The 24,759-nt window shown below is 36.9% G+C and overlaps 3 protein-coding genes across 4 annotated transcripts in view; 2 read left to right on the top strand and 1 right to left on the bottom strand.

The window, feature by feature from the left end:
• The window catches only part of LOC132092304 (DNA replication licensing factor MCM3-like), a 98,808-nt gene that overhangs the window by 44,863 nt on the left and 29,186 nt on the right, over positions 1-24,759 (top strand). The gene's annotated exons all lie outside the window — the stretch shown is intronic.
• LOC132092300 (prepronociceptin-like) lies at positions 9,084-18,007 on the top strand. Its single transcript, XM_059498473.1, has 3 exons — positions 9,084-9,184; positions 14,172-14,362; positions 16,239-18,007. Exons 2-3 carry the CDS (start codon positions 14,240-14,242, stop codon positions 16,815-16,817), a joined length of 702 nt encoding a protein of 233 aa, XP_059354456.1. The 5' UTR covers positions 9,084-9,184; positions 14,172-14,239; the 3' UTR covers positions 16,818-18,007.
• Positions 18,148-23,129, bottom strand: LOC132092298 (zinc finger protein 395-like). Of its 2 annotated transcripts, XM_059498472.1 has the most exons (10): positions 22,976-23,129; positions 22,623-22,724; positions 22,365-22,522; positions 22,023-22,132; positions 20,925-21,124; positions 20,711-20,811; positions 20,268-20,508; positions 19,559-19,648; positions 19,345-19,463; positions 18,148-19,127 (listed from the first exon to the last, which is right to left on the bottom strand). In XM_059498472.1, the coding sequence occupies exons 2-10, from the start codon at positions 22,647-22,649 to the stop codon at positions 19,016-19,018; spliced, it is 1,158 nt and encodes a 385-aa protein (XP_059354455.1). In that variant the 5' UTR covers positions 22,650-22,724; positions 22,976-23,129; the 3' UTR covers positions 18,148-19,015. The 2 variants fall into 2 exon arrangements, with proteins under 2 accessions (XP_059354455.1, XP_059354454.1); XM_059498471.1 differs by lacking the exon at positions 22,976-23,129 and having other exon boundaries at positions 22,623-22,765.

Below are 24,759 nucleotides of genomic sequence, written 5' to 3'. Positions count from 1 at the left end.
GTATAAAATACTGTTGTAAAGCATGTCTGCGTAGTTATCCATGCACAATCAATGCACATTATGTGTTAATAATTACTAGAAATCGCTGCAAATATAGTGAAACTGCTGTCTGTCTGTCCCGATTAATCCCATTCAAACATATTGACATCGTGGAGATGTTTAGTACTACTGATAGCTCCATGAAGCACGTGACTGCGTGGCGGTGAGATCAAATCATGTCACAACTGTTCCTCAGCAGCTCTGGTACAGCGATATTACTCTCTGCAATATGCAATAAGATATACATATGAAAGTACATTATTTGTCTACCAGATATAATACCTGAATGACAAGATGAATGCATCTTACAAACCTGTAAAAGCTAAGGATATTCAATAAAATAGTTTGCAATAAAATATTTTTTTACGGTGGCCGAGAGAGATCAGTGCACTGCAATTTAAGAAAACGCATGCAAATTGAAAAAACACCAGCAAATAAAAAAAACATCTTCATTAGTTTGACCACACAAGTGCTGCAAATCCTTCACAACACATGCATATAACAAAACGCGCTGCAAATCCTTCACAACACATGCATATTAAGAAACGCTGCAAAATCTCACAACACATGCCTATAATGAAATGCGCTGCAAAATCTCACAACACGTGCATATAACGAAACATGCTGCAAATAGCACTGACCACAATGGAAATGTTTCAAGGAGACCTCAAAAAGTGTCGGACCCGGCTTGGATTTGCTTATTGTGCAGTGGCTACTAGTCAGTGGAGTTGTTGGTGAACTGAAAGGTGAGGGGTTTTTTTTGTGTTTTTTTTTAAAAACACCAAGATTCCTTTATCTTTTGGATATTATTAGCCTAAATAAGCTGAATAATTACATGATTAAATCTAAAACGTTACTTAAGATGGCTAACTTTAATATCCTCAGCTAAATATAATTTCAAGATTAATGAAAATAAATTTGCAATGCTTCATTAATTGTTTCTTAATGTGCATGTGTCGTGAGGATTTGCAGCGCATTTTGTTATATGCATGTGTTGTAAAGGATTTGCAGCGTGTTTTGTTATATGCATATGTTGTGATGATTTGCAGCGCGTTTTGTTATATGCATGTGTTGTGAAGGATTTGCAGCACTTGTGTTTTCTTAAGTTGCAGCGTGTTGAGCTATCTCGGCCACCGAAGTTTTTTTTTTTTTACAAATAACTGCTATATATATGCATAAAACACAAATTTCTTTATTGGCAAGTTGCGATGGTTGGCGTTGTTCATTGGTCAGGCATCAACCAATAAAATGTCTTCATTCACACCAAAGCCCCGCCCCCAGCTCTGCGCTCTCACATCTGCATATACAGTCATGGCCAAAAGTTTTGAGAATTACATAAATATTGGAAATTGGAAAAGTTGCTGCTTAAGTTTTTATAATAGCAATTTGCATATACTCCAGAATGTTATGAAGAGTGATCAGATGAATTGCATAGTCCTTCTTTGCCATGAAAATGAACTTAATCCCAAAAAAACCTTTCCACTGCATTAGATTGCTGTCATTAAAGGACCCGCTGAGATCATTTCAGTAAGCGTCTTGTTAACTCAGGTGAGAATGTTGACGAGCACAAGGCTGGAGATCATTATGTCAGGCTGATTGGGTTAGAATGGCAGACTTGACATGTTAAAAGGAGGGTGATGCTTGAAATCATTGTTCTTCCATTGTTAACCATGGTCACCTGCAAAGAAACGCATGCAGCCATCATTGGGTTGCATAAAAATGGCTTCACAGGCAAGGATATTGTGGCTACTAAGATTGCACATAAATCAACAATTTATACGATCATCAAGAACTTCAAGGAAAGAGGTTCAATTCTTGTAAAGAAGGCTTCAGGGTGTCCAAGAAAGTCCAGCAAGCGCCAGGATCGTCTCCTAAAGAGGATTCAGCTGCGGGATCGGAGTGCCACCAGTGCAGAGCTTGCTCAGGAATGGCAGCAGGCAGGTGTGAGCGCATCTGCTCGCACAGTGAGGCCAAGACTTTTGGAAGATGGCCTGGTGTCAAGAAGGGCAGCAGAGAAGCCACTTCTCTCCAAAAAAAACATCAGGGACAGATTGATCTTCTGCAGAAAGTATAGTGAATGGACTGCTGAGGACTGGGGCAAAGTCATATTCTCCGATGAAGCCCCTTTCCGATTGTTTGGGGCATCTGGAAAAGGCTTGTCCGGAGAAGAAAAGGTGAGCGCGCTACCATCAGTCCTGTGTCATGCCAACAGTAAAGCATCCTGACACCATTCATGTGTGGGGTTGCTTCTCATCCAAGGGAGTGGGCTCACTCACAATTCTGCCCAAAAACACAGCCACGAATAAAGAATGGTACCAAAACACCCTCCAACAGCAACTTCTTCTAACAATCCAACAATAGTTTGGTGAAGAACAATGGATTTTCCAGCACGATGGAGCACAGTGCCATAAGGCAAAAGTGATAACTAAGTGGCTCGGGGACCAGAATGTTGAAATTTTGGGTCCATGGCCTGGAAACTCCCCAGATCTTAATTCCATTGAGAACTTGTGGTCAATCCTCAAGAGGCCGGTGGACAAACAAAAACCCACTAATTCTGACAAACTCCAAGAAGTGATTATGAAAGAATGGGTTGCTATCAGTCAGGATTTGGCCCAGAAGTTGATTGAGAGCATGCCCAGTCGAATTGCAGAGGTCCTGAAAAAGAAGGGCCAACACTGCAAATACTGAGTCTTTGTATAAATGTCATGTAATTGTCGATAAAAGCCTTTGAAACGTATGAAGTGCTTGTAATTATATTTCAGTACATCACAGAAACAACTGAAACAAAGATCTAAAAACAGTTTAGCAGCAAACTTTTTGAAAACTAATATTTATGTAATTCTCAAAACTTTTGGCCATGACTGTACAAGTGCACAAGTGAGTTTTGCAAAAGGAGTACCGCAAAAGGAGTAGCAAAAGTCAAAGCGCTGGGATTTGAAATTGTACTGCCAGATCTGAGAGGTTGTAAGTGCCGACTTGACTTTGTGCAATGAAATTGAAGTAAAGTGCAAAAGTAAATATGTTGTAAACATTTGTGTATGTAATTTTCTTCATGTGAATGTCATTCTACACATTTGTAACTATTAATCTGCAATTTCCAATTCAAAACACGGGTGTTTTGATCATTGTCAGTGGGTGCAAACTGAAAGATTCAGCTTTTCACATCAGAGCTGTGAGTAAAAATGTCAATTTACAAATATGAATGTTAATATGACAAGTTCTCACATTTAGATCAACAAGCTCTCGAGTTTTGCTACTGCTACATTTCATAAAAAAGCCTGTAATATGCAGTTTCCATTGTGACAACTTACCCCATACTGGGTATATTGTGACAAAAGGTAGAAGGTTTGAAGCTGTTTTAACAACTAGTCTTGGTCTCCCCTATATACCCTGTTAGAATCAAGGATTATCCAACTTTAAAAGTGGGATTAAACTGTTATTTTGTAGCAGTTTTAGGTTAAAACCACTAAAATCCCTCATAAGGATCTATTCCAACTTTAAAAATGTGATAAAACCCCTGACATAAGGTGGCCCTTTAATGCTTGCCTAAAGATACCTAAATGTCAGACACAGATAAGGAAACCTCCATGATAACCCAAGAACATCCCCTGACTGTCTGACCTGTCATTCACTCCCACATTCTCACATTACATAAAATTCTCAACCAATTATTTTCTTCTTATTTTACTTCCCTGCTAACTATAGCAGCATCTGTCTTACCAGTAACCATATAATTTCTCATTCAGTCAGTGTCCTAAGATAAATTCCAGCTCAGTTTTTGTATGCTAAGTTTTCTAGTCCTTGAAGAACTTTTTCATTTTGTATTAAGTTGTTCAAATAAATGTATAAAATGTGAAATAAAGTTTTTTTTATTTTATTTTCCATAGCTTTGATTGACATCAACATCCTCCAACACTAGATCTTTCTCATCCACAGGCTTTGTATCTCTCTTCTCTTTTTTTATATTGAGTCATGTCTTTGGGTTATTCAGCTTAAATCAATTAAGTGTCTAGTATTAATAGTCATTGGAAATTATTGCCAAGGGCTTCCCATTAAACATAGCGGTGTCTCCCACAGGGATGTGGACATGCCTCAGTGCTCTTCATCACCTCATATAACAATAAAACTTTGCCCTAGAATGATGAAGGGGATGAAACAACATTGACCAGAGAGGCCCCCAATCATTCTGCATCACGGAGGTGAATAAGCCCACTCATATAATTGCATATCTTGTGTAGAACTGAGTTCAAATTTACTCCGAGGTGATATCTCACCGCAATGCATGTGATTCAGCCACTGCTGTAATATGATGTGGCACATAATCTGATGAGTTCCTTTGTAGCGGCATGGCGCATTTCTGTTTGTCTGTGTATAATATCTCATTCTAGACTTACTGCATGGAACAGTATGGAAATGTATGGGACAGGGGCTCAGGTGATGGGTTATTTTGGTTGTTTTATGATTTAGGAACAAGTTATCAAAGACTGAATATTGGATGCATCACATTAATAATTGAGATGCTTATTGGTTCATTTCCTCAGTGGCACAAATGCATGACACATGTTTTTTTTAATCACTATGTGCATTTAGAGATTAATTACAAATCAGGATTTGTGTTTATTTTTGCATCTAATCCATGTTATTTAACAGCCTCTGAAATGACATGATTAGGGAGATCAAAGCAAGCTATTGTAACTTAATGGGTGCTCTAATTCAGACCTATATTAGCTACTGGTCATACCCAAATGGGTTTATTTTTCAACAGGCTTTTCCTAATTCTGGACCAATTACAATTATATATGCCCATTCAAAGTAATTATCAGCTAGAACACAATGTTACAGTATTTCAATTTTCCTCTGCTTTGGCTGAGTATTTTGTTGATTGCATACTTGTACAGGTCCTTCTCAAAAAATTAGCATATTGTGATAAAGTTCATTATTTTCCATAATGTAATGATAAAAATTTAACTTTCATATATTTTAGATTCATTGCACACCAACTGAAATATTTCAGGTCTTTTATTGTTTTAATACTGATGATTTTGGCATACAGCTCATGAAAACCCAAAATTCCTATCTCAAAAAATTAGCATATCATGAAAAGGTTCTCTAAACAAGCTATTAACCTAATCATCTGAATCAACTAATTAACTCTAAACACCTGCAAAAGATTCCTGAGGCTTTTAAAAACTCCCAGCCTGGTTCATTACTCAAAACCGCAATCATGGGTAAGACTGCTGACCAGAAGGCCATCATTGACACCCTCAAGCAAGAGGGTAAGATACAGAAAGAAATTTCTGAATGAATAGGCTGTTCCCAGAGTGCTGTATCAAGGCACCTCAGTGGGAAGTCTGTGGGAAGGAAAAAGTGTGGCAAAAAACGCTGCACAACGAGAAGAGGTGACCGGACCCTGAGGAAGATTGTGGAGAAGGACCGATTCCAGACCTTGGGGGACCTGCGGAAGCAGTGGACTGAGTCTGGAGTAGAAACATCCAGAGCCACGGTGCACAGGCGTGTGCAGAAAATGGGCTACACGTGCCGCATTCCCCAGGTCAAGCCACTTTTGAACCAGAAACAGCGGCAGAAGCGCCTGACCTGGGCTACAGAGAAGCAGCACTGGACTTTTGGACAAATTTTGCATGTCATTCGGAAATCAAGGTGCCAGTGTCTGGAGGAAGACTGGGGAGAAGGAAATGCCAAAATACCTGTAGTCCAGTGTCAAGTACCCACAGTCAGTGATGGTCTGGGGTGCCATGTCAGCTGCTGGTGTTGGTCCACTGTGTTTTATCAAGGGCAGGGTCAATGCAGCTAGCTATCAGGAGATTTTGGAGCACTTCATGCTTCCATCTGCTGAAAAGCTTTATGGAGATGAAGATTTTGTTTTTCAGCATGACCTGGCACCTGCTCACAGTGCCAAAACCACTGGTAAATGGTTTACTGACCATGGTATTACTGTGCTCAATTGGCCTGCCAACTCTCCTGACCTGAACCCCATAGAGAATCTGTGGGATATTGTGAAGAGAAAGTCGAGAGACGGAAGACCCAACACTCTGGATGAGCTTAAGGCCTCTATCGAAGCATCCTGGGCCTCCATAACACCTCAGCAGTGCCACAGGCTGATTGCCTCCATGCCACGCCGCATTGAAGCAGTCATTTCTGCAAAAGGATTCCCGAACAAGTATTGAGTGCATAACTGAACATAATTATTTGAAGGTTGACTTTTTTTTGTATTAAAAACACTTTTCTTTTATTGGTCGGATGAAATATGCTAATTTTTTGAGAGAAGGCATTTTGGGTTTTCATGAGCTGTATGCCAAAATCATCAGTATTAAAACAATAAAAGACCTGAAATATTTCAGTTGGTGTGCAATGAATCTAAAATACAACCCGAATTCCGGAAAAGTTGGGACGTTTTTTAAATTTTAATAAAATGAAAACTAAAGGAATTTCAAATCACATGAGCCAATATTTTATTCACAATAGAACATAGATAACGTAGCAAATGTTTAAACTGAGAAATTTTACACTTTTATCCACTTAATTAGCTCATTTAAAATTTAATGCCTGCTACAGGTCTCAAAAAAGTTGGCACGGGGGCAACAAATGGCTAAAAAAGCAAGCAGTTTTGAAAAGATTCAGCTGGGAGAACATCTAGTGATTAATTAAGTTAATTGATATCAGGTCTGTAACATGATTAGCTATAAAAGCTTTGTCTTAGAGAAGCAGAGTCTCTCAGAAGTAAAGATGGGCAGAGGCTCTCCAATCTGTGAAAGACTGCATAAAAAAATTGTGGAAAACTTTAAAAACAATGTTCCTCAACGTCAAATTGCAAAGGCTTTGCAAATCTCATCATCTACAGTGCATAACATCATCAAAAGATTCAGAGAAACTGGAGAAATCTCTGTGCGTAAGGGACAAGGCCGGAGACCTTTATTGGATGCCCGTGGTCTTCGGGCTCTCAGACGACACTGCATCACTCATCGGCATGATTGTGTCAATGACATTACTAAATGGGCCCAGGAATACTTTCAGAAACCACTGTCGGTAAACACAATCCGCCGTGCCATCAGCAGATGCCAACTAAAGCTCTATCATGCAAAAAGGAAGCCATATGTGAACATGGTCCAGAAGCGCCGTCGTGTCCTGTGGGCCAAGGCTCATTTAAAATGGACTATTTCAAAGTGGAATAGTGTTTTATGGTCAGACGAGTCCAAATTTGACATTCTTGTTGGAAATCACGGACGCCGTGTCCTCCTGGCTAAAGAGGAGGTAGACCTTCCAGCGTTCAGTTCAAAAACCAGCATCTCTGATGGTATGGGGGTGCATAAGTGCATACGGTATGGGCAGCTTGCATGTTTTGGAAGGCTCTGTGAATGCTGAAAGGTATATAAAGGTTTTAGAGCAACATATGCTTCCCTCCAAACAATGTCTATTTCAGTGAAGGCCTTGTTTATTTCAGCAGGACAATGCAAAACCACATACTGCAGCTATAACAACAGCATGGTTTCGTCGTAGAAGAGTCCGGGTGCTAACCTGGCCTGCCTGCAGTCCAGATCTTTCACCTATAGAGAACATTTGGCGCATCATTAAACGAAAAATACGTCAAAGACGACCACGAACTCTTCAGCAGCTGGAAATCTATATAAGGCAAGAATGGGACCAAATTCCAACAGCAAAACTCCAGCAACTCATAGCCTCAATGCCCAGACGTCTTCAAACTGTTTTGAAAAGAAAAGGAGATGCTACACCATGGTAAACATGCCCCGTCCCAACTATTTTGAGACCTGTAGCAGAAATCAGAATTGAAATGAGCTCATTTTGTGCATAAAATTGTAACCTTTCTCAGTTTAAACATTTGCTATGTTATCTATGTTCTATTGTGATTAAAATATTGGCTCATGTGATTTGAAAGTCTTTTAGTTTTCATTTTATTAAAATGTAAAAAACGTCCCAACTTTTCCGGAATTCGGGTTGTATATGAAAGTTTAATTTTTATCATTACATTATGGAAAATAATGAACTTTATCACAATATGCAAATTTTTTGACCTGTATATGCTCATTGTATAAGACTCCAGCATCCCTTTTGTTAAGACCAGGTTCAAGCTTGTTTATGCTAGTTTGGTGCTGTTCTACCTCGAAATTAGCAAACCAATTTGAATTCCAATTCGAATTTGAATGTAAGAAAGTAGAACAGAAATGTAAGATAGTAACGTTTTAAATGTCACCTACTGAAAATGGTAATCATATTTCATCATATTTAATAGACGAAATAATTTGCAAAATTAACTTTTTCTTTCATTCATTCTTAGATTTCACTTTAGCTTCATGGGGGATGTTGCGGTTCTGTTCAATTCCAATTCAAATTGTAACTCATGCTGAGAAGGAACCGAGTGTGTTTTAAGGCTGAAACATGACCTCAATTTGACCTAAAAACAAGCGTATTTCATTTAAATGCTGCATGAAAGCAACTAATTTGTATAGTTATGATTCAGTATTCAACTCTTTTCAGCATTAGTATCCTAAATTACAAGTTAGTGTTGTCCTCATATTCTTGTTGGCACAATCCTGTCTTTCCTTTGAGGTGAATGTGAGGTCTCACGTCCACCGAGACTTCTTGTTGCCTCTGGGAGATTTTGTTTTTCTCCTTTATGCACCGCTCGCCTGTAAATTGCATTTCGTGCTTAATTTGCAATTCGCACTCCCAAGTCAGTGCTTAGCTTGTTAAAGGCACGTTATCTTTCTAATCATCGGTTAATTGATGGGAACCATATTTGGACATATATAGTCAATATGCCATAAACCAATGAATTTTAAGTCCATCACAAATTGAATGATCTGTATTTTTAGCCTATGTCATATCTTCTGGGGTGTGGAAAGAGGTGACGTTGGTAGTGTCTTGTACGTCAGCCTTGACTAAGGGTTGTATGGCTGCCCAGGTTGTACGTAATACCATGCCTTGGTGTAGCCCCATCCACGGACACTGGGGGGGCTGAACCAGAGGAAGGGATGGGCCGTTATAAGAGGGGAGAGAAAGGGAGCAGGCAAGCAGTTGAACAAACCCAGAAGCTGAAGATTGGACATAACTGCCACACCTGAAGACTGAAAGTGAGAGACCGAGAACAACCCATTATCACAGACAGCAGGTAAAACAAGGTGTCATGGTGATACCTCTTTTCTATTTTTGTATTGATTCTAATTCCACAGTGAAAGAATGCAGATTAAACCTGATTTATTGGGTCATTTGGTTGTTGTTGTTTTGTTTTGGTTTTTGTTTTCTGCCTGACGTGACAAGTATTCTGTGATTACTTTCTTTTTTGCTCATCTATTAATACTAATATTTGTTTTAGCAAAAATGACTGCAGTTGCCATCACAGTCATTGTTTTTCTTATAGCAGTATGATTAGGCTAATATTATTGTGACGAGGTCCCTGGATGACGTTCTAACGATTAGTGCTGCTCTTCAAATTATCTTTTTTCCATTACTCATAGCTTCTCCGTATTAATCATCTTCATGGCTTATTTATTTATTTTTTTTTGCATGCAAAGTTTTCCGTTTTTTTTTTTTTTGCAGACATCTGTCTTTATTATTATTATTATTATTTATTTTTTTACTTTTCAGATTAATTGTTTCTGTATAAGAATAGAATATAAATTTTTCTGGATTATTATGGTTTGTTTTGGAGGTGTAGTGTAACAGATTCTCACAAAATTATAAGTCTGCTTACAATTGATAAAAATTGCATATAATACTCTAGACAACAGTAATAAATGTATTTCCTTCAAAGCTTTGGTCACAGAAACCTGAGTGCACTATTTGAAGTCACTGACGAGGGAAACACAGCTATTTTGTCTCTTCGTTTACTACTAATATTTTTTGCAGCTGTAATTAAACTAAAAGTAACACAGTTCGTCCACTGAGACCCTTTAATCAACTAGCTGAGTATTTTGCACAAAATGTTCATTCCAAAATGTCATGTTATTACAGCCTGCACAGAATAGCAACAAGTGCGTTATTCATTCATATGAGTGTTTCCTGCTTCTATATAAGATGACAATTCTTTTACATTAGTAAATAACTTGACCAATAATAAAAAGACTGTGTATAATATACTGTATATTTATGCATGGTTTAATCATTTGCCCATAATTCAAGTATTTATTTTTTTTATTTTTTTGTGAAGGCAAGGCACAAATATTAACTTATAATATATGAACCTTTTATTATGTTGATTTTATTTAACTAAATTGTATTTATTGTTAATTATGGTTTATTAAGTATATTTTGTGTTTTATAAACTATATATATATATATATGTATATATATATATATATATATATATATATATATATATATATATATATATATATATATATATATATAAACAATGCAAAAATGTATAATCAAATCATATTCAAATTATGTAAATGTATATAAATCAAGCTAAAGCTGAATTTCTGATTTTTTTATTCTCTCCCCAATTAAGTAGAATAATAATTACAGGCACACACACACACACACACACACACATATATATATATATATATATATATAAACAATACAAAAATGAATAATCAAATCATATTCAAATTATGTAAATGTATATAAATCAAGCTAAAGCTGAATTTCTGATTTTTTTATTCTCTCCGCAATTAAGTAGAATAATAATTACAGGCACACACACACACACACACACACACACATATATATATATATATATATATATATATATATATATATATATATATATATATATATATATATATATATATATATATATATATATATATATAAACAATACAAAAATGAATAATCAAATCATATTTAAATTATGTAAATGTATATAAATCAAGCTAAAGCTGAATTTCTGATTTTTTTATTCTCTCCCCAATTAAGTAGAATAATAATTACAGGCACACACACACACACACACACACACACACATATATATATATACTTTATTACTTTATTGATTTTCATTATTTACATATTCTGAAGCACTTCATACTCTGTGAGAAGCAATCAAATCTCTTTTTAAAGCCTGCAAAATGTCTTCATGCATTCATTTTAAATCAATTTCTGAAAAGTTTAAATAGGTCTTTGATTTTGCTTGCATCTTTCAACTAAGGCAAAGTCAAGACCGCAACTAAATACATTTTCCAAATTACACATATTATGCATGCCATAATAAATTCATGCAACAATCCTCTATGAATTAAATAATGAAAGCTGCTTGTCCAGTTTAGCATAATTATTAAAAAAACTTTGCACTGCATTAAGGAGAGTAATTTTGCTCAAATTAATTACCTGAGTCGTGTAAATTGATTTTTTTACCCTAAAAAACCATTAGAACAGAAGTGTTGCAAGCTTAATTATGTACATCTATCTGAGCTGTATTCTTTTACATGGGCAAGAGGAAATCTATAAAATCAATTAATGCTCTCAATGGATTTCCAGAAGCTGACACGATTTAAGCTTAAGCAACATATTCAATATTAATTGCAATGGAAAAAACAAAACAAAAAACAACTGTACAGGATCGAAGAATCGCTCGGATAGAACCAGTATAAGTCAAAGCTGCCATGTGTTACATTTTACATTAACATGTAATTATTTAGCAGACGCTTTTATCCAAAGCGACTTACAAATGAGAACAATAGAAGCAACCAGATCAACAAGAGAACAACAACAGCATACAAGTGTCATGACAAGTCTCAGTTAGTCTAGTACAGAACATATTGTGGATTATATGCCATGCATAGAAATTTCATACTACACCTCATCATTGCGAGCATTATTATTCAAATACAACTTTTTCTTAACCCTGTGTCATTTTGATTTGGAAATTGCAAACCCTATGAAGAAATTGTGACTTTCCATGAGACAAACAGTTTAAAATATGCATCTGCCTATTTACTTTCACCACTGCTATTAATTTAAATGATGGTGACAGTGGCATTTATTGCATTTTGTCCTCGCAATTGAAATGTCATGCCGATGGTCCTTCAAAAATAAATAAAGAAAGGAACTTTTAACTCCCTCCCTCCATCTTTCTATGGTAAATTTTCTGTTCATTGTCGTGGCCACGGGGAGGATAATGCAATGATTGCTACTGTTCTGCCAGTGAAGAGGCAGTGTGTGTGGAGGGGACCATGATCATCTGCAATGGGACTGCAGACTCTGAGCCCTCTGGCAATCATTGTGCTCTCAATTAAAGTAACCATGCGAATCCCCCGTTCCTCAATGGAAATGGTTATGACAATGAGCAGAGCCCAGATTATTTTGATACAATGCTATTACGAAGGACAAAAATAAATTGCTAGATATAGCAAACAGGTAAGCTATCATTTACTGAGTAATAAATCGGAGATGAAGTGCCTTCACATTCAGCGGATGATATAATGTGGATGAGAAAGAGGTCATGTTCCTCTTTCCATCGGCTGTGGAACAAACAAACAAAAGTAATTGTTATATGCTCATTCTTGACACAGTTGACCAACAAAAATGAGAATGGAAATAGCACAAAACAGAAAGCAGAACAAAAGCAGATGTAATTTCCAGAATCTGGTGGTGACTCAGTTCAAGCATTTGTGTTTCAGCCACGGCGCGGGAACAGAATAAGAATGGGGTATGGTGTTTACTGTGGAAGTGATACGATCAGGTGGCTGTAGGAGAGGGCGAGCAGACCGGTCAAATCAGATTAGTCGCATTCCCTTAGACCATTACACTAGGACTTACATTCACTTAGAAATGTTTTTGTTTGCAACTTGATATTCAACTAAAAATTTGTAGCTTATTTGTAGAACTATGCGTAAAGAGTAGCTTCAAAGTGAAAATTTTGTCATCATTTACTCACGCTCATGTTGTCCCAATTTTTTTTGTCCATAGAAAGTACACTTGTCACTGTATGGACAAAAAACACTCAAGATAGAAAGTCATAGGGTTTGGAACAAAATGTATGATATATCATTTAGTAAGTTGTGAAAGAAATATATCCTTACACGTTCTATTAAATTAGGGCAACATGTACATTTAGGTCAAACAGGACACATCTGTCTCTGCTAAAGAATACAGGCCCAGTATTAATATTGCAGATGACAGTTGCTGAGGTTGATGCTTTTGCACTTTCCCTCCAGCTGTTTTCATGTTTTCCATTATCTCCGACAAATAAGAGATTGTAGCAGGGGATGATCATAAAAAAGTACCATCAAATCACTCTGCAAATTGAACTGTATTAATGATGCAAGGGATTTAATTGGTTGGAAAACTTTTTTTTGTGTCGACCCTTTTGATAGTCCTTCCCTAAGAGTGCTCTGGATACCCATCTCCACAAGAGGGGCTATAATTATACATACTCTTTGCTCACTGAGCAGAGACATCTCAAGATGCTTTTATTGTCAACTTTTCATCACTGCTCTGGAGTTCACCGAAAGATTTTTTGTTGGCTTTCATCAAAGAAAGCTTTTAGAGATGAGCGTAGTACATGTGTGCGTTTCTCTCCTAATGCGGTCGTGACTAATGTGTGCTGGCGCAGTGCGTGAGTCAGAGTTTGATGGGAACTGCATTCCCGCTCTTTCTCTCCTGCACTCATTTCCTTCTCATTATGCCACACATGCTAATTCAGACATTAATTAGGGCCTATGATGAGTTTCCTTAATGAACTTCATGATGAGTGAGAAAAAAAAACAGATGGTGGCCTGCAAATTTTGACATGTTTCAGTGGTGACAGTAGAGGTGGTGATCCACATCATTGTTATATTTCATGTGTGAATGTTTAAAATATGTTTGATTCACTTCGAGGGCCCTGCCTTTATTGTGGTTTTCATGAAGTGATCTTATCTGGGACATGTGTTTGATTAATTAGAATCCCTGATGTAGCTAAGTTACTTGATAAATTACATATTCAATTAGACTTTTAGTAGTTTTTTTTTTAAATATATCTTGGAACCACTTAAAATGTGCTTTGTTTCTTTATGAAACTAACCACTATACATTTCTTAGAGCATCTGTAACAAAACATTTAGTTATTCTCCCCCTGACATACAGTAAAATGTTCATGTAATAAACTGAAAACTGAAGAATGATTACCAGTGAAAAATCTTACCCTTCTACTCTTCTCTCTCATTTGTCAGATATCCTATTGGTTACTCTAAGTTCCTGCTTCAGTTGTTTGTTCTGGAGTGTGTTCTGTAAAGAAGTCATGAAGACCCCATTTTGGACCCTACTGCTCTTATGCTTGTGTCCCTCGGGTCACAGTGATTGCCAAAAGGACTGTTTAACCTGTAGACTCATCCTACCTGAACACCAAGCGTTTAATACATTGGTAAGTGCCACGTCTATAACTAATATAAAAGAACAAACTCCATATTAATTTTCATGGTTTTAAACTAAATGCTCCGCAGGCTCATGGATATGGTACAGTATTTTTAATAAAACAAATATGTCTGTAAGATATCTTACAGCAGGAATGAATGAGCAAAATTGTGATACAAATTAACTTTATTAAAAGTTGGTCTCTGTCACGATAGTGGGTATAATCAAGTTGCTAATGACTGTTCAGACCAAACAGCTGTGACTGGGGTGATTGGGGTAATATCTGCCCATAATTGGCTGCTGAGGTGCCGTCAGCTGCTGATGTTGTGGGTAGTGATTGACACTTGGTGGAGGTGCTCTTGCCGCAGCCAGATGGGTCCCTGTGGGCATGCTTTTGCTCTGTGACACCACAATGGTGTCACACTTTAAAAATTTCATACATATACTCCCTTAGTGTGAGATTCTAAAGAATGTTTTTCATTTGCCATCAACATTTAATTCACAGTGACCTATTACTTTTCATGCATTCATCTTCTAGTTTCACTCCACTTTTCTAAGCTGCTACATAATATTTTTTTCTCCCTATAAATGGGAGATAATAATAATAATAATAATAAAAAGACCGGCTCACCTGCTATATAACCACCCTTAAAAAGGGCATCACATGAACATTGTGTGGAAAGAACCTTTAATGGTCTACAGCTGAGCATTACTGATCACATAGAAAATGAGGATTTTTATCCCATTCTAGTCACTCAATTATCATATAATTTCTTGCACCAATGCCACATATCATTTCACATCTCATTGCACTGGTAAGACCGTTTGCATGCAGTATTGTGCCGCGAGGAATTTTTATACTTAGAAAGGGCAAATTCAAATCATTAATAAATGATAAATCTCCAACAAAGGAAAAAATGTATCCTCTTTTTGAATGCGAAATTTTCTTTCTTTTTATAAAGAAAAGATTAAACAAGAAAAGGAATGAAAATATAAATTAAACTACCAAAACAGGAATAAAGACATTTGATATAATTTTACAAAAATGTCCTTTTCAACTAAATTCTGTTTGGTCATTTGAACTTTATCAAATACAGGTGCATCTCAATAATTTTGAATGTTGTGGAAAAGTTAATTTATTTCAGTAATTCAACTCAAATTTTGAAACTCATGTATTAAATAAATTCAATGCACACAGACTGAAGTAGTTTAAGTCTTTGGTTCTTTTAATTGTTATGGTTTTTGGCTTACATTTAAAAAACCCACCAATTCACATTTCAACAAATTAGAATACTTCATGAGACCAATAAAAAAAAAAAAGTATGTTAATTTACAGTTCATGTACATGTACTGTACTCAATACTTGGTAGGGGCTACTTTTGCTTTAATTTGTTGGTTTTTGTTAAATACGAGCCAAAAGACTTAAACTACTGTACTTCAGTCCATGTGCACTGAATTTATTTAATACACAAGTTGAGTTGAATTACTGTAATAAACTTTTCCACAACATTTTAATTTATTGAGATGCACCTGTAATCCTGAAAAAAAAAAGTTTTCCACAAAAATATTAAGCAGCACAACTGTTTTCAACACTGATAATAATAAGAAATGTTTCTTAAGCACCACATCAGATTATTAGCATTATTTCTGAAGGTTTATCTGACATTGAAGAGTAAAAAACAGTCACTTTAAATTGTAATAATATTTCACAATATTACTGTTTTTACTGTATTTTATATATATATAGAGAGAGAGATAGAGAGAGAGAGAGATAAAAATGTCAGTATTGATTTTCTGAGCATGTTCAATCCAGTTTGATTAATATTTGTCAATTTTATTGAATTAAATTTTCTATCATAAAAATATTTTGTCATGCTGTTATGCAGGTATGTATCCTGGAATGTGAATCACGGGCAACTTCTGCACTGACCTGGGATTTGTGTTACCAAGAAGCAGGTCTGAAACACCTTTCACCACTGTTACAGGAGGAGGAAATATCAAAGCGCTCTGATGGTGATGAAGTGGAGCCTCTGGCCACAGTGAGCATAGAAAATGACAATGGTATTGAGTATATCGAGGCTTTGGAGCGGTTTCGACACGCCGCGCAAGCACTCAGCAGCCAGCAGCCTTCAGAGGAGGAGAAACTCGAAATTTCATATGACCCAGACATTGACCCAAGGACAGAGGAGGACCAGGATGGCGTAGGAGAAGGCAAGAGCGGTGAAGCAGCCGTAAGCATATCTAAGCGATTTGGAGGCTTTATGAAAGGTCGTCACGGATTCCGGAAGTTGGTGAGCTCCGGAAGGCCTTTGCAGAAACGCTACGGTGGCTTCATAGGGATAAGGAAATCTGCCCGCAAGTGGAACAACCAAAAGCGTGTGAGTCAGCTACTGAGGCAGTACCTGAGCTTGACGGGTCGCTCGGGGCGTTCAGGTCACACCAGCAACTTATCCACCAGAATCTGAAGACAGAATGCTGTTTAGTTGGGCTTATAGTACAGGCTTTGGTCTTTTCACTTACCTCAACTCAACTGTTAATCAGCCATCAGTAACTGTGAACGTCTATCATGCACCACAGCCCCGAACTAGATAAATCTGTGTTTAATCAAAGAAGAGGAATATTTTGTATAGCGTTGGTTTTTATCATTGGCACTTCCATGGTTCTGTTCCTGACATCAAAAACACCTCAATCAAGTCGTTATGACAAATGTTGCTGATGAGAACTGATTGTTCATTTCAGACTCAAAACTCCTAGAATTAACCTTGAAGCATTGTAAAAATTAAAAATTAATACTAATAATAATAATAAAAGCAGTGGAACTTGAACTGAGCACGTGAATCAGTTACAAATGGGTTGTAGTGGAGTATTGAGTTTTCTTGTTCTGTTTGGTGATTACTGAGAGAAAGCACTTTATATTTTAACCTTGCACACTGACTTGTGCTACGAATGGTTGTTTAGCACACATCCTTGACATATAAGACTGTCTTAAAAATTACTATAGCAATCAAACGAGTTATCAAAATCAATAGGTGATCAAATGTAGTACAAAACTGAAAGAACGATATTCTTTAGGGGGCTGTTTGACGTTTTTTTAGACCAATGCTGCCCCCTAGAGCGTACACTCCGTATTTGTTAGGAATACCACGCATAAAATCCTTACAATTATCATTGAAAATAAACATAGACAGTAAAAGAAAATAAACGACAACTTCAGGCTTTGTAAACAAAACCGCGGCCCGCCCATGTTAGCCAATCAGAATACGTGGGGGCGGCTCTCTGCCAATGGCGTGAGTTTGGGGGCGGGATTACCAGTTTGTCCTAACAGTAAAAGATGTGTATCAGTATATATGTTTAAAAACTATTCAGTAATTATTTTTGCAAATCAGTTTGGTGCTGCAGAAATGCGCCTTTAATTGTTTGGTTCCACCTGATGATAATGGCATTTCGGCTTAGCATATGTTCCAGCTCTCTACATTTGTTTGTGCATAAACATATCCAACCGAGGTAATCTTAGTGCTTGACACTCTCCCTCACATTAATAATCAGAATGGGTTTTGAAAACTGACACCCCACATGTAAGGAAAGAACTAGCAAATAGTCTTTCGGTGCACTTTACAGTATTCTGCATATAAATGTATGGTTTTGTGTGTAGACTTTAATTTAAAAAAAATACATTCTGTAAGCATTTTTGGATTTTTCTTTCTTCTTTTAATCCTTTCCTCTTGTACATGAAATGCACACAAAAGCCAATAAAATAATTTTACGATTGTTATTTGTCATACACAAATGACAAGCTTTTGAAATTTGCATATCTTATCTTTGTGTCTTTTTAATCATACATATCTTTCTTTTTTTTTTTATTCAGTATGATGTTACACTTTCAAATCCTTTTAGATGTTCCCAAGGGAATGTTCCAGTATTGTACAAGACCTTAACACTTTTTGGAAGGGTGACAAGAAACGTACAAAAGGAAACAAGCCCAATCTATTCTATGGGCAATATTCAGTCAAGCTCCCTTTAACTCTTTGCAATAGCACGTTTGTATTCAATCAAAAGGTTATAGCTGCACTTTTATCTCCATCAGACAACATACTGTAGTCAGAGATGTGTCCGATGTTCACTCATCACCTTTATATCTGGCAGTTAAGACTGATTAGGAAGCGCTATGGCATACGACCTTAGTCAAACCTCAAGAAACTCAAAAGTTGTGGCTAAATTCAGAGGAAATGCGTAGAAAAAAAAGACAATACATGACATTACACTGTTACACCTTTCAGGCTAACCAAACAGCAATAGAAAAACATCATGAAAATGCTCAAAGATATACATTGTCCACAGTTTACAAAAATCAACAATCACTTAAATATCTCAGGTATGGATGAAGTGCAGAACTGGGGTTGAAAAACACCTTGATCAGATACAGGATTACACTTTAGTCTCGCAAGAGAGCAGAATTCAACTTCGAAGGGTTGGGATCCTACTACTCCACAGTCTCGAAACTAGTACCAGCGTTCACTTTGTGCGGAAATATAGCAAAACACTTTTAACTTTAGTAGGAAAACAAAACAAAAAAAAGGTAGAAAAGTGAAAAGAGACAGTGCAAGGAATAGTTGGGAGGAAAGAAAGAAAATGGAGATTCTTCCTTGTCTGCTATAGTCTTTTATTAGTCTGGGAACCGCTGACAGGCTTTCTTCCAGCGGCAGGCGGTGCACCATTGTTCCCTACGCTCCACACCATACACTTTTCGGCACTTTTTGGCCTCACCTCGGCCCTTCCTAAGGTCACAAAAAGAATAAATATACATTGAAAATATTCAAATTAGTCACTTTTAAAAAAGAGTTTTGTGGAGTAACGTAATGCAGTCGTGACTGAGTGATCAGTCATGTTAATATTTGTGACTTCAAAAAATCCCATTAATATTAATTTATCTTTGCTTAAGATATCATTTTCTTAACTTCAGAGGACAGCATTAAACGAAGCATGGACAAATACCTGAATGAACAGTGCCCTCTGGAGGGAGATGCGTTCATGGTCTGTGATCTGGTGGGGGTGCTGTTCCTCTGTAGCCACTGCTCTCCAACACTCACCGACCGGTTGCGAGAGGCTGAAATCTACAGATCAACATAGTAATAAAAGGACAGATGGGATAAAGTCTTTTAAAATGCTACACCTATGATGTGAAGTGCTTTTGGAGAGGTGGACCAACCTGAGGTTTCTGCTGGACATCACCAGAAGGGGACCAGCTACAAAAGGTGGGAGAGCCTGGAGAGACCATCACCTGAACGGGCGTGCAGGCCTGAAGAAAACAACATAGTGATGGGAAAATAGTTTTTTGTAATTGTTTTAAGAATGCTTTTATTACCTTTTTGGATCTTCTAAGTTTTGGTTACCTGGACTTTCAATGGAGGGACAGTAGCCTCTTAAGTTTCATTAAAAATATTTTTTTTCCTCGATGATTTAACAGTCTTATGGGTTTGAAACGACATGGTGTGTAAACTATTGGTGCTTTTCCACTGCATGGTTCCGGCATTGTACAGATCGGTTCGGTACAGTTCACTTTTGGGGGGTTTTCCACTGGGAACACTACCTGGTACGTTTTTTAGTACCACTTCGGTTGAGGTTCCAAGTGAACCTTACTGTTACCAAAACCTGACGTGTAAAGTCTGCTGATCACGGATTTAGCAGGAGAGAATCAACACTATCTGCGTCACTTAACTTGCGACACAAACACAACAGAACGGCTAGATTATAATAATAACAACGTGAATAATCCCACCCACTCTAAACTGCAGTGGAAACAGGGCAATATGACAGAATCCTTTTTTTGGTGAACTGTACCTTTAATTTCAGATTATCATTATTTTATCATTATTTTCAGATTAGCATCATTAATCATTATCTCAGTTGATCAGTACCTGATAGAGATGTTCAGTGTGAATCTGCCACACGCTGCTTGGAGCTGATTGGCTGAGTGGGCTTGACTGGACTGGAGCATCTTGGTGTCCTGGGGTGGTTTGGCTTTGTGTGGAGCTGCAGGAGGTCCAGGCCCCGCTGGAAAAGGATGGAGCAGGAGATGGAGTTGCAGTCTCCTCATCTTCAGAGGAGACCTCTGTGTAGTAGAAGTCTTCCTCCCTATGCGACTGCTCTGAGCCCCCACTGTTTAAGAGAAAACAGAATAAAGAGAAACAATAAAACACATTATTTGTAGGTTATTTGCAGGCCTAGTAAATTATGTAAAATTGTAGATTTATATGTTTTTTCAACATAATAAACACTGGCATTGATTAAAGCTGCTTCATAACTTTCCTGTGCCATCTGAATTGTTCCAAGAGTTTGGTTTGTGTGAGGACACACTCACCCCAGATGAAGAATGCGAATGTGCCGTTTCATTCCAACCCGGGATGTCAGCACTCTGCCGCAGCCAGGCCACAGACACCTGTACGCTCCCCTGCTCAAGCTCTGTAAATGAGAAAGAAAAACAAAGAGTGACTCACATGCATTTTTAAAGCATCAGCTAAAACACTGTCTATTCACCCTCAGGTCCAGCAGTCTGACAGGCTTCTCATTCTCACCTTGCACCTCCTGGCCTTTGGCTCCTCACATGCAGCTTCATCCAGCTCCATGTGCAGTCCTTCATCTGTCAGTTGGACCAGGCTCCTGTCCATCTCAGTGACCGATGGAGAAGGGGCTGGGCTGACACTGCCATGGTCCCAGCTCCAGTAACCACTGCTGCCGCTGTCAGACAACTCACCTCCACAGCACTCCATTTCCCCTATAATCACAGACAAAAAGGAAAGTGTGAATTTCACAACCATACAATTGCTAAATTAATTGTTGGGATGTGTATTTTACTGTTGAATAAAAATATAATAATCTTATAATTACATGTTAAATTAAAAAGTGAAATTAATAGTTAAAATAAATATTTGAGTGACAATACCACAGAATTAAATTAATTAAATATTATTTAATTAAACGAGTGTAAATTTAAAGTGAAATTACTAGTTTTTTTTAATATTTGCCTGACAGAAATTAATTAAATTATTAATTGCTTAATTCATTCCTTAATGAATTAATCGGTAAATTGTATAATAAAATGTTCTATAATAATTAAATATTTATATCATTTAATAAGAGTATAATTAAAGTGAAATCTATAAAAAAAAAGAGAGAGCGTGTTGCAAAATAAATCATTAGGCTCTGTGTTATAATGTATAATACAAATATTATATAAACATAAAATAAGTTTATAATTAAAAAGAGAAATTAATACAAAAATTAAAGTGACAAAACCATATAATTTCTAAAATAATTGTTGTTTCATAAAATATATAATATAATAATTAAAGAATTACATAATTAAATGGGTTCATAATTAAAAAGCAAAATAATAAAACATACAAACATTTAAAGATTGACAAAACCAGAAAATTGCTAAATTAATTGTTGGGTTATGTTATACTAGATCATAAAAAATATATAAGTATATTAAAAATGTAAATTAATAAAAACTTCTGAAAGAGCAAAAAAATAAACCAAAATTCACTATATTAAATTTTTTTATAAATACTTGATTCTATCTGCGAGACTTTGTTTAAAATAAACTAGTTTGTCCACCATACAATAGAAAGTGTTTGGCAAGGTGTGGTCTGCAAAACAAACCAGTTCACCTGGTAGGAGGTCTCTCTGCAGGGGGCTTTGGACCACTGGACTGCTGCAGGACAGACTGGTGAGCACCATAGCAGCCATGATCTCATCCATCTCCACTGACTCAGGACTTCTAAAATAAGGTAGAGAGTAAAAACTGTTCACAAGTCTACATTAAACTGCATTACACTTCTATGAAATAAGAACATAAAGCCCACAATAACATTTCACCTTGTATCACACAATATCAGCAGAGTAATTCTGCTCTAACGGACTTAGATGTAGTCTAAAGTGAAAAAGGGCTTGTATTATATTATATTTAGAAGAAAACAAATTAAACAGATGAAATAGATCTGTAGGTTAACCTGTAAGGTAAGTCCACTCCAGAAGACTGTGGGAAGGATGAAAGGTTTGTTTGCTGTGCATGTCCATCAGCTGACCACTCTGTCCCAGCTCCTGCTTTCAGCTTCCTCTGCACACACACCCCGGGCCCTTCTCCCTGCCCACAACACTGCATGTAGACCTGCAGGATTGGAAACAATCAACCACATACAGACTATCCACACTTTCCATCTTCCATGAATAAGTTACAGGGGTTATATACCATTTATTGTGATACATACCAGCCCGTTCTGCCCTTCTGTGCACATCGATATCGTTACCAGACCTGCTCTGGATCCCACCGCTGCCTGCTGTGTCTCTCAGCTAAACAGTCGGCGTTGGCTCTCCGTGAAAAAAGCTACAAAGCAGGGGAAAGCTTGTTAAAACACAGTACATGTTTTAATCTAAACGCCAAGCAGGCTTACAACAACTCACAAGCTCGGCGATTGCGCCACGAGGCCATGAAAACGTGCAAAATAATAAATAATTAATTAAATTTACAAGCAACACCCTCTATTAAAAACTAAAACACTTATACGAGACTTTTAGGGTAAATAAATTACTAATATTGCGGGACTTACATGAAAACGACAACAATCAAAAAATACCTTTATCGAACACACGCGATAGATTTTTGCATAGAGATAGGCAGCGCAGTCGGATCGGTACCTTTACTTTTTTTTAGGGCAACACACCCCCTGACTGAGAGCCTCTCAGATACTGTAACTCCGGATTTAGGAAGTGAAATCATTGGGAGATCCAAATCCAGCAACGGAACAAGGATTCAATTTAGTAAGTGTTTAGAATCCATTCACTGAAAAGATTCGTTCACTGATTCGTTCAGTGCTCCTTTTTCTGTACTGTTGGATACACTGTAGGCGAGTCTTTTATTAGTGGCTCAATGAATCATTCATTCAACCGGCTCGTTACAAACCACCAATTCGAAGTCTCTATTGCATATTTATCTATTTTGACAAAATACCATCAATTTGTATTGCGACTTTTTGTATTTTTGAACGTATTTGGCAGCTCATATCCGCCTTTACACTTATGTGTTGATTCTCGGTTTGATCACAGCTGATAGAAAATAAGATGCTTGCTGACAGCCTATCATTCACACCAAGCGAAAGCCTAAAGGCTTGCCTAAAATGCGACATTTTGCATTTTCTTCCGGAAATGCTATTTTAGTTTGAATATTTGAAACAGCTATATTAAGATGTGCCATTTGTTTAATCCAGATCCATACTTTAGCTGTGACTCTCGTAATGGGCGGTCGCATCCAGCAAAAAACATCCTTCCCACTGTGGGCGGAAGCTGTGCTCCGATTGGCTGACTCGGTTCCCCGAAGGACACACCTTCGCCCAACAACGTGTGCGTACACGAGTTTCTGCTCAACCTCAAGTTAACGTACACAATCCAACAGGCAAAACAACAGACAGTTGCAATGCAATAAATCATGTTTGTGAACATTACTCTTGAAAATGCACATATATAAACCTTTTAAACTGCATGCATTCAATAGCCACACTAAAAGAGTTAGTCGGTAGGATTAAAATCAGAGGAGTTCACATAAACAACGTCAACATGATTATAGTAGAAAAAGTCTGTAAAATGCAATAAATTAAATACCTTAAATATCTGACATTCTGTCACTAAAAGACCGGCGTGTTTAATGATCTTACCTTGAATGTTTTCGTAGGGAGAGATGCCGCTGTTTGTTGCTCACCCGCGCTTCTCTGCCGTCAGTAAGTCAGTGTGTGTGTGTGGGGGGGGGGGTCTGTGCGCCGCGCTAGCGCAGCTTACGTGCCCTCAGTTACTCCGTTATGCCGATGACATTTGCTTACTGCAAGATCTCACAGTCCTGTTTATATAGCTTCAATATCCATAGTATTATTGCAATATTTTGCACTGTGCGGAGTTTATTTAATGCATTTACTTTAATGGTATATATACATACATATATATATATATATATATATATATATATATATATATATATATATATATATATATATATAGCCTATATGAAGAGTTTGGTTTCAAAAAGCTATAAATCCATTTTGATTAAAAATGTGTTTTCTTTACTAAGAAAGTGGCAAGATAACAACTACTATGTTCTGTTTCAAACTGTCACATAGCATCTTTAGGTTATAATAAAATAAACAATTCAAATCCAGATTTTGATTTTCTAAGATTTATTATAAAATTTTATTATTTTTTTCCCAAAATGAAATAAATCCATTATATATTTTTTTCTCAAAATGCAACAATGCAACATAGTAAGTTGATCCACATATGACAGCCTCTGAACTTGATCAATAATATTATTATATTCAGGCACTGGACTAAAAATACATTCATCAGTCATCACTTACAAAA

This window comes from Carassius carassius, chromosome 18 (assembly GCF_963082965.1).
Source record: "Carassius carassius chromosome 18, fCarCar2.1, whole genome shotgun sequence".
Taxonomy (NCBI): Eukaryota; Metazoa; Chordata; class Actinopteri; order Cypriniformes; family Cyprinidae; genus Carassius; species Carassius carassius.
Note: the sequence above shows the minus strand (reverse complement) of the source record. Positions and strands in the feature narration are given on the sequence as shown.

Bases quoted from the DNA above. Each gene is read 5' to 3' on its own strand.
- LOC132092298 (XM_059498472.1), bottom strand. From the start codon at position 22,649: ATGTGCACAGAAGGGCAGAACGGGCTG. The intron at 21,125-22,022 runs GTGAACTGGTTT...CTGTGATTATAG, and splicing joins GCAGAGAGACCTCCTACCAG to GGGAAATGGAGTGCTGTGGA. The intron at 20,812-20,924 runs GTGAGAATGAGA...TCTCATTTACAG, and splicing joins CAAAGGCCAGGAGGTGCAAG to AGCTTGAGCAGGGGAGCGTA.
- LOC132092300 (XM_059498473.1), top strand. From the start codon at position 14,240: ATGAAGACCCCATTTTGGACCCTACTGCTCTTATGCTTGTGTCCCTCG. The intron at 14,363-16,238 runs GTAAGTGCCACG...GCTGTTATGCAG, and splicing joins ACCAAGCGTTTAATACATTG to GTATGTATCCTGGAATGTGA.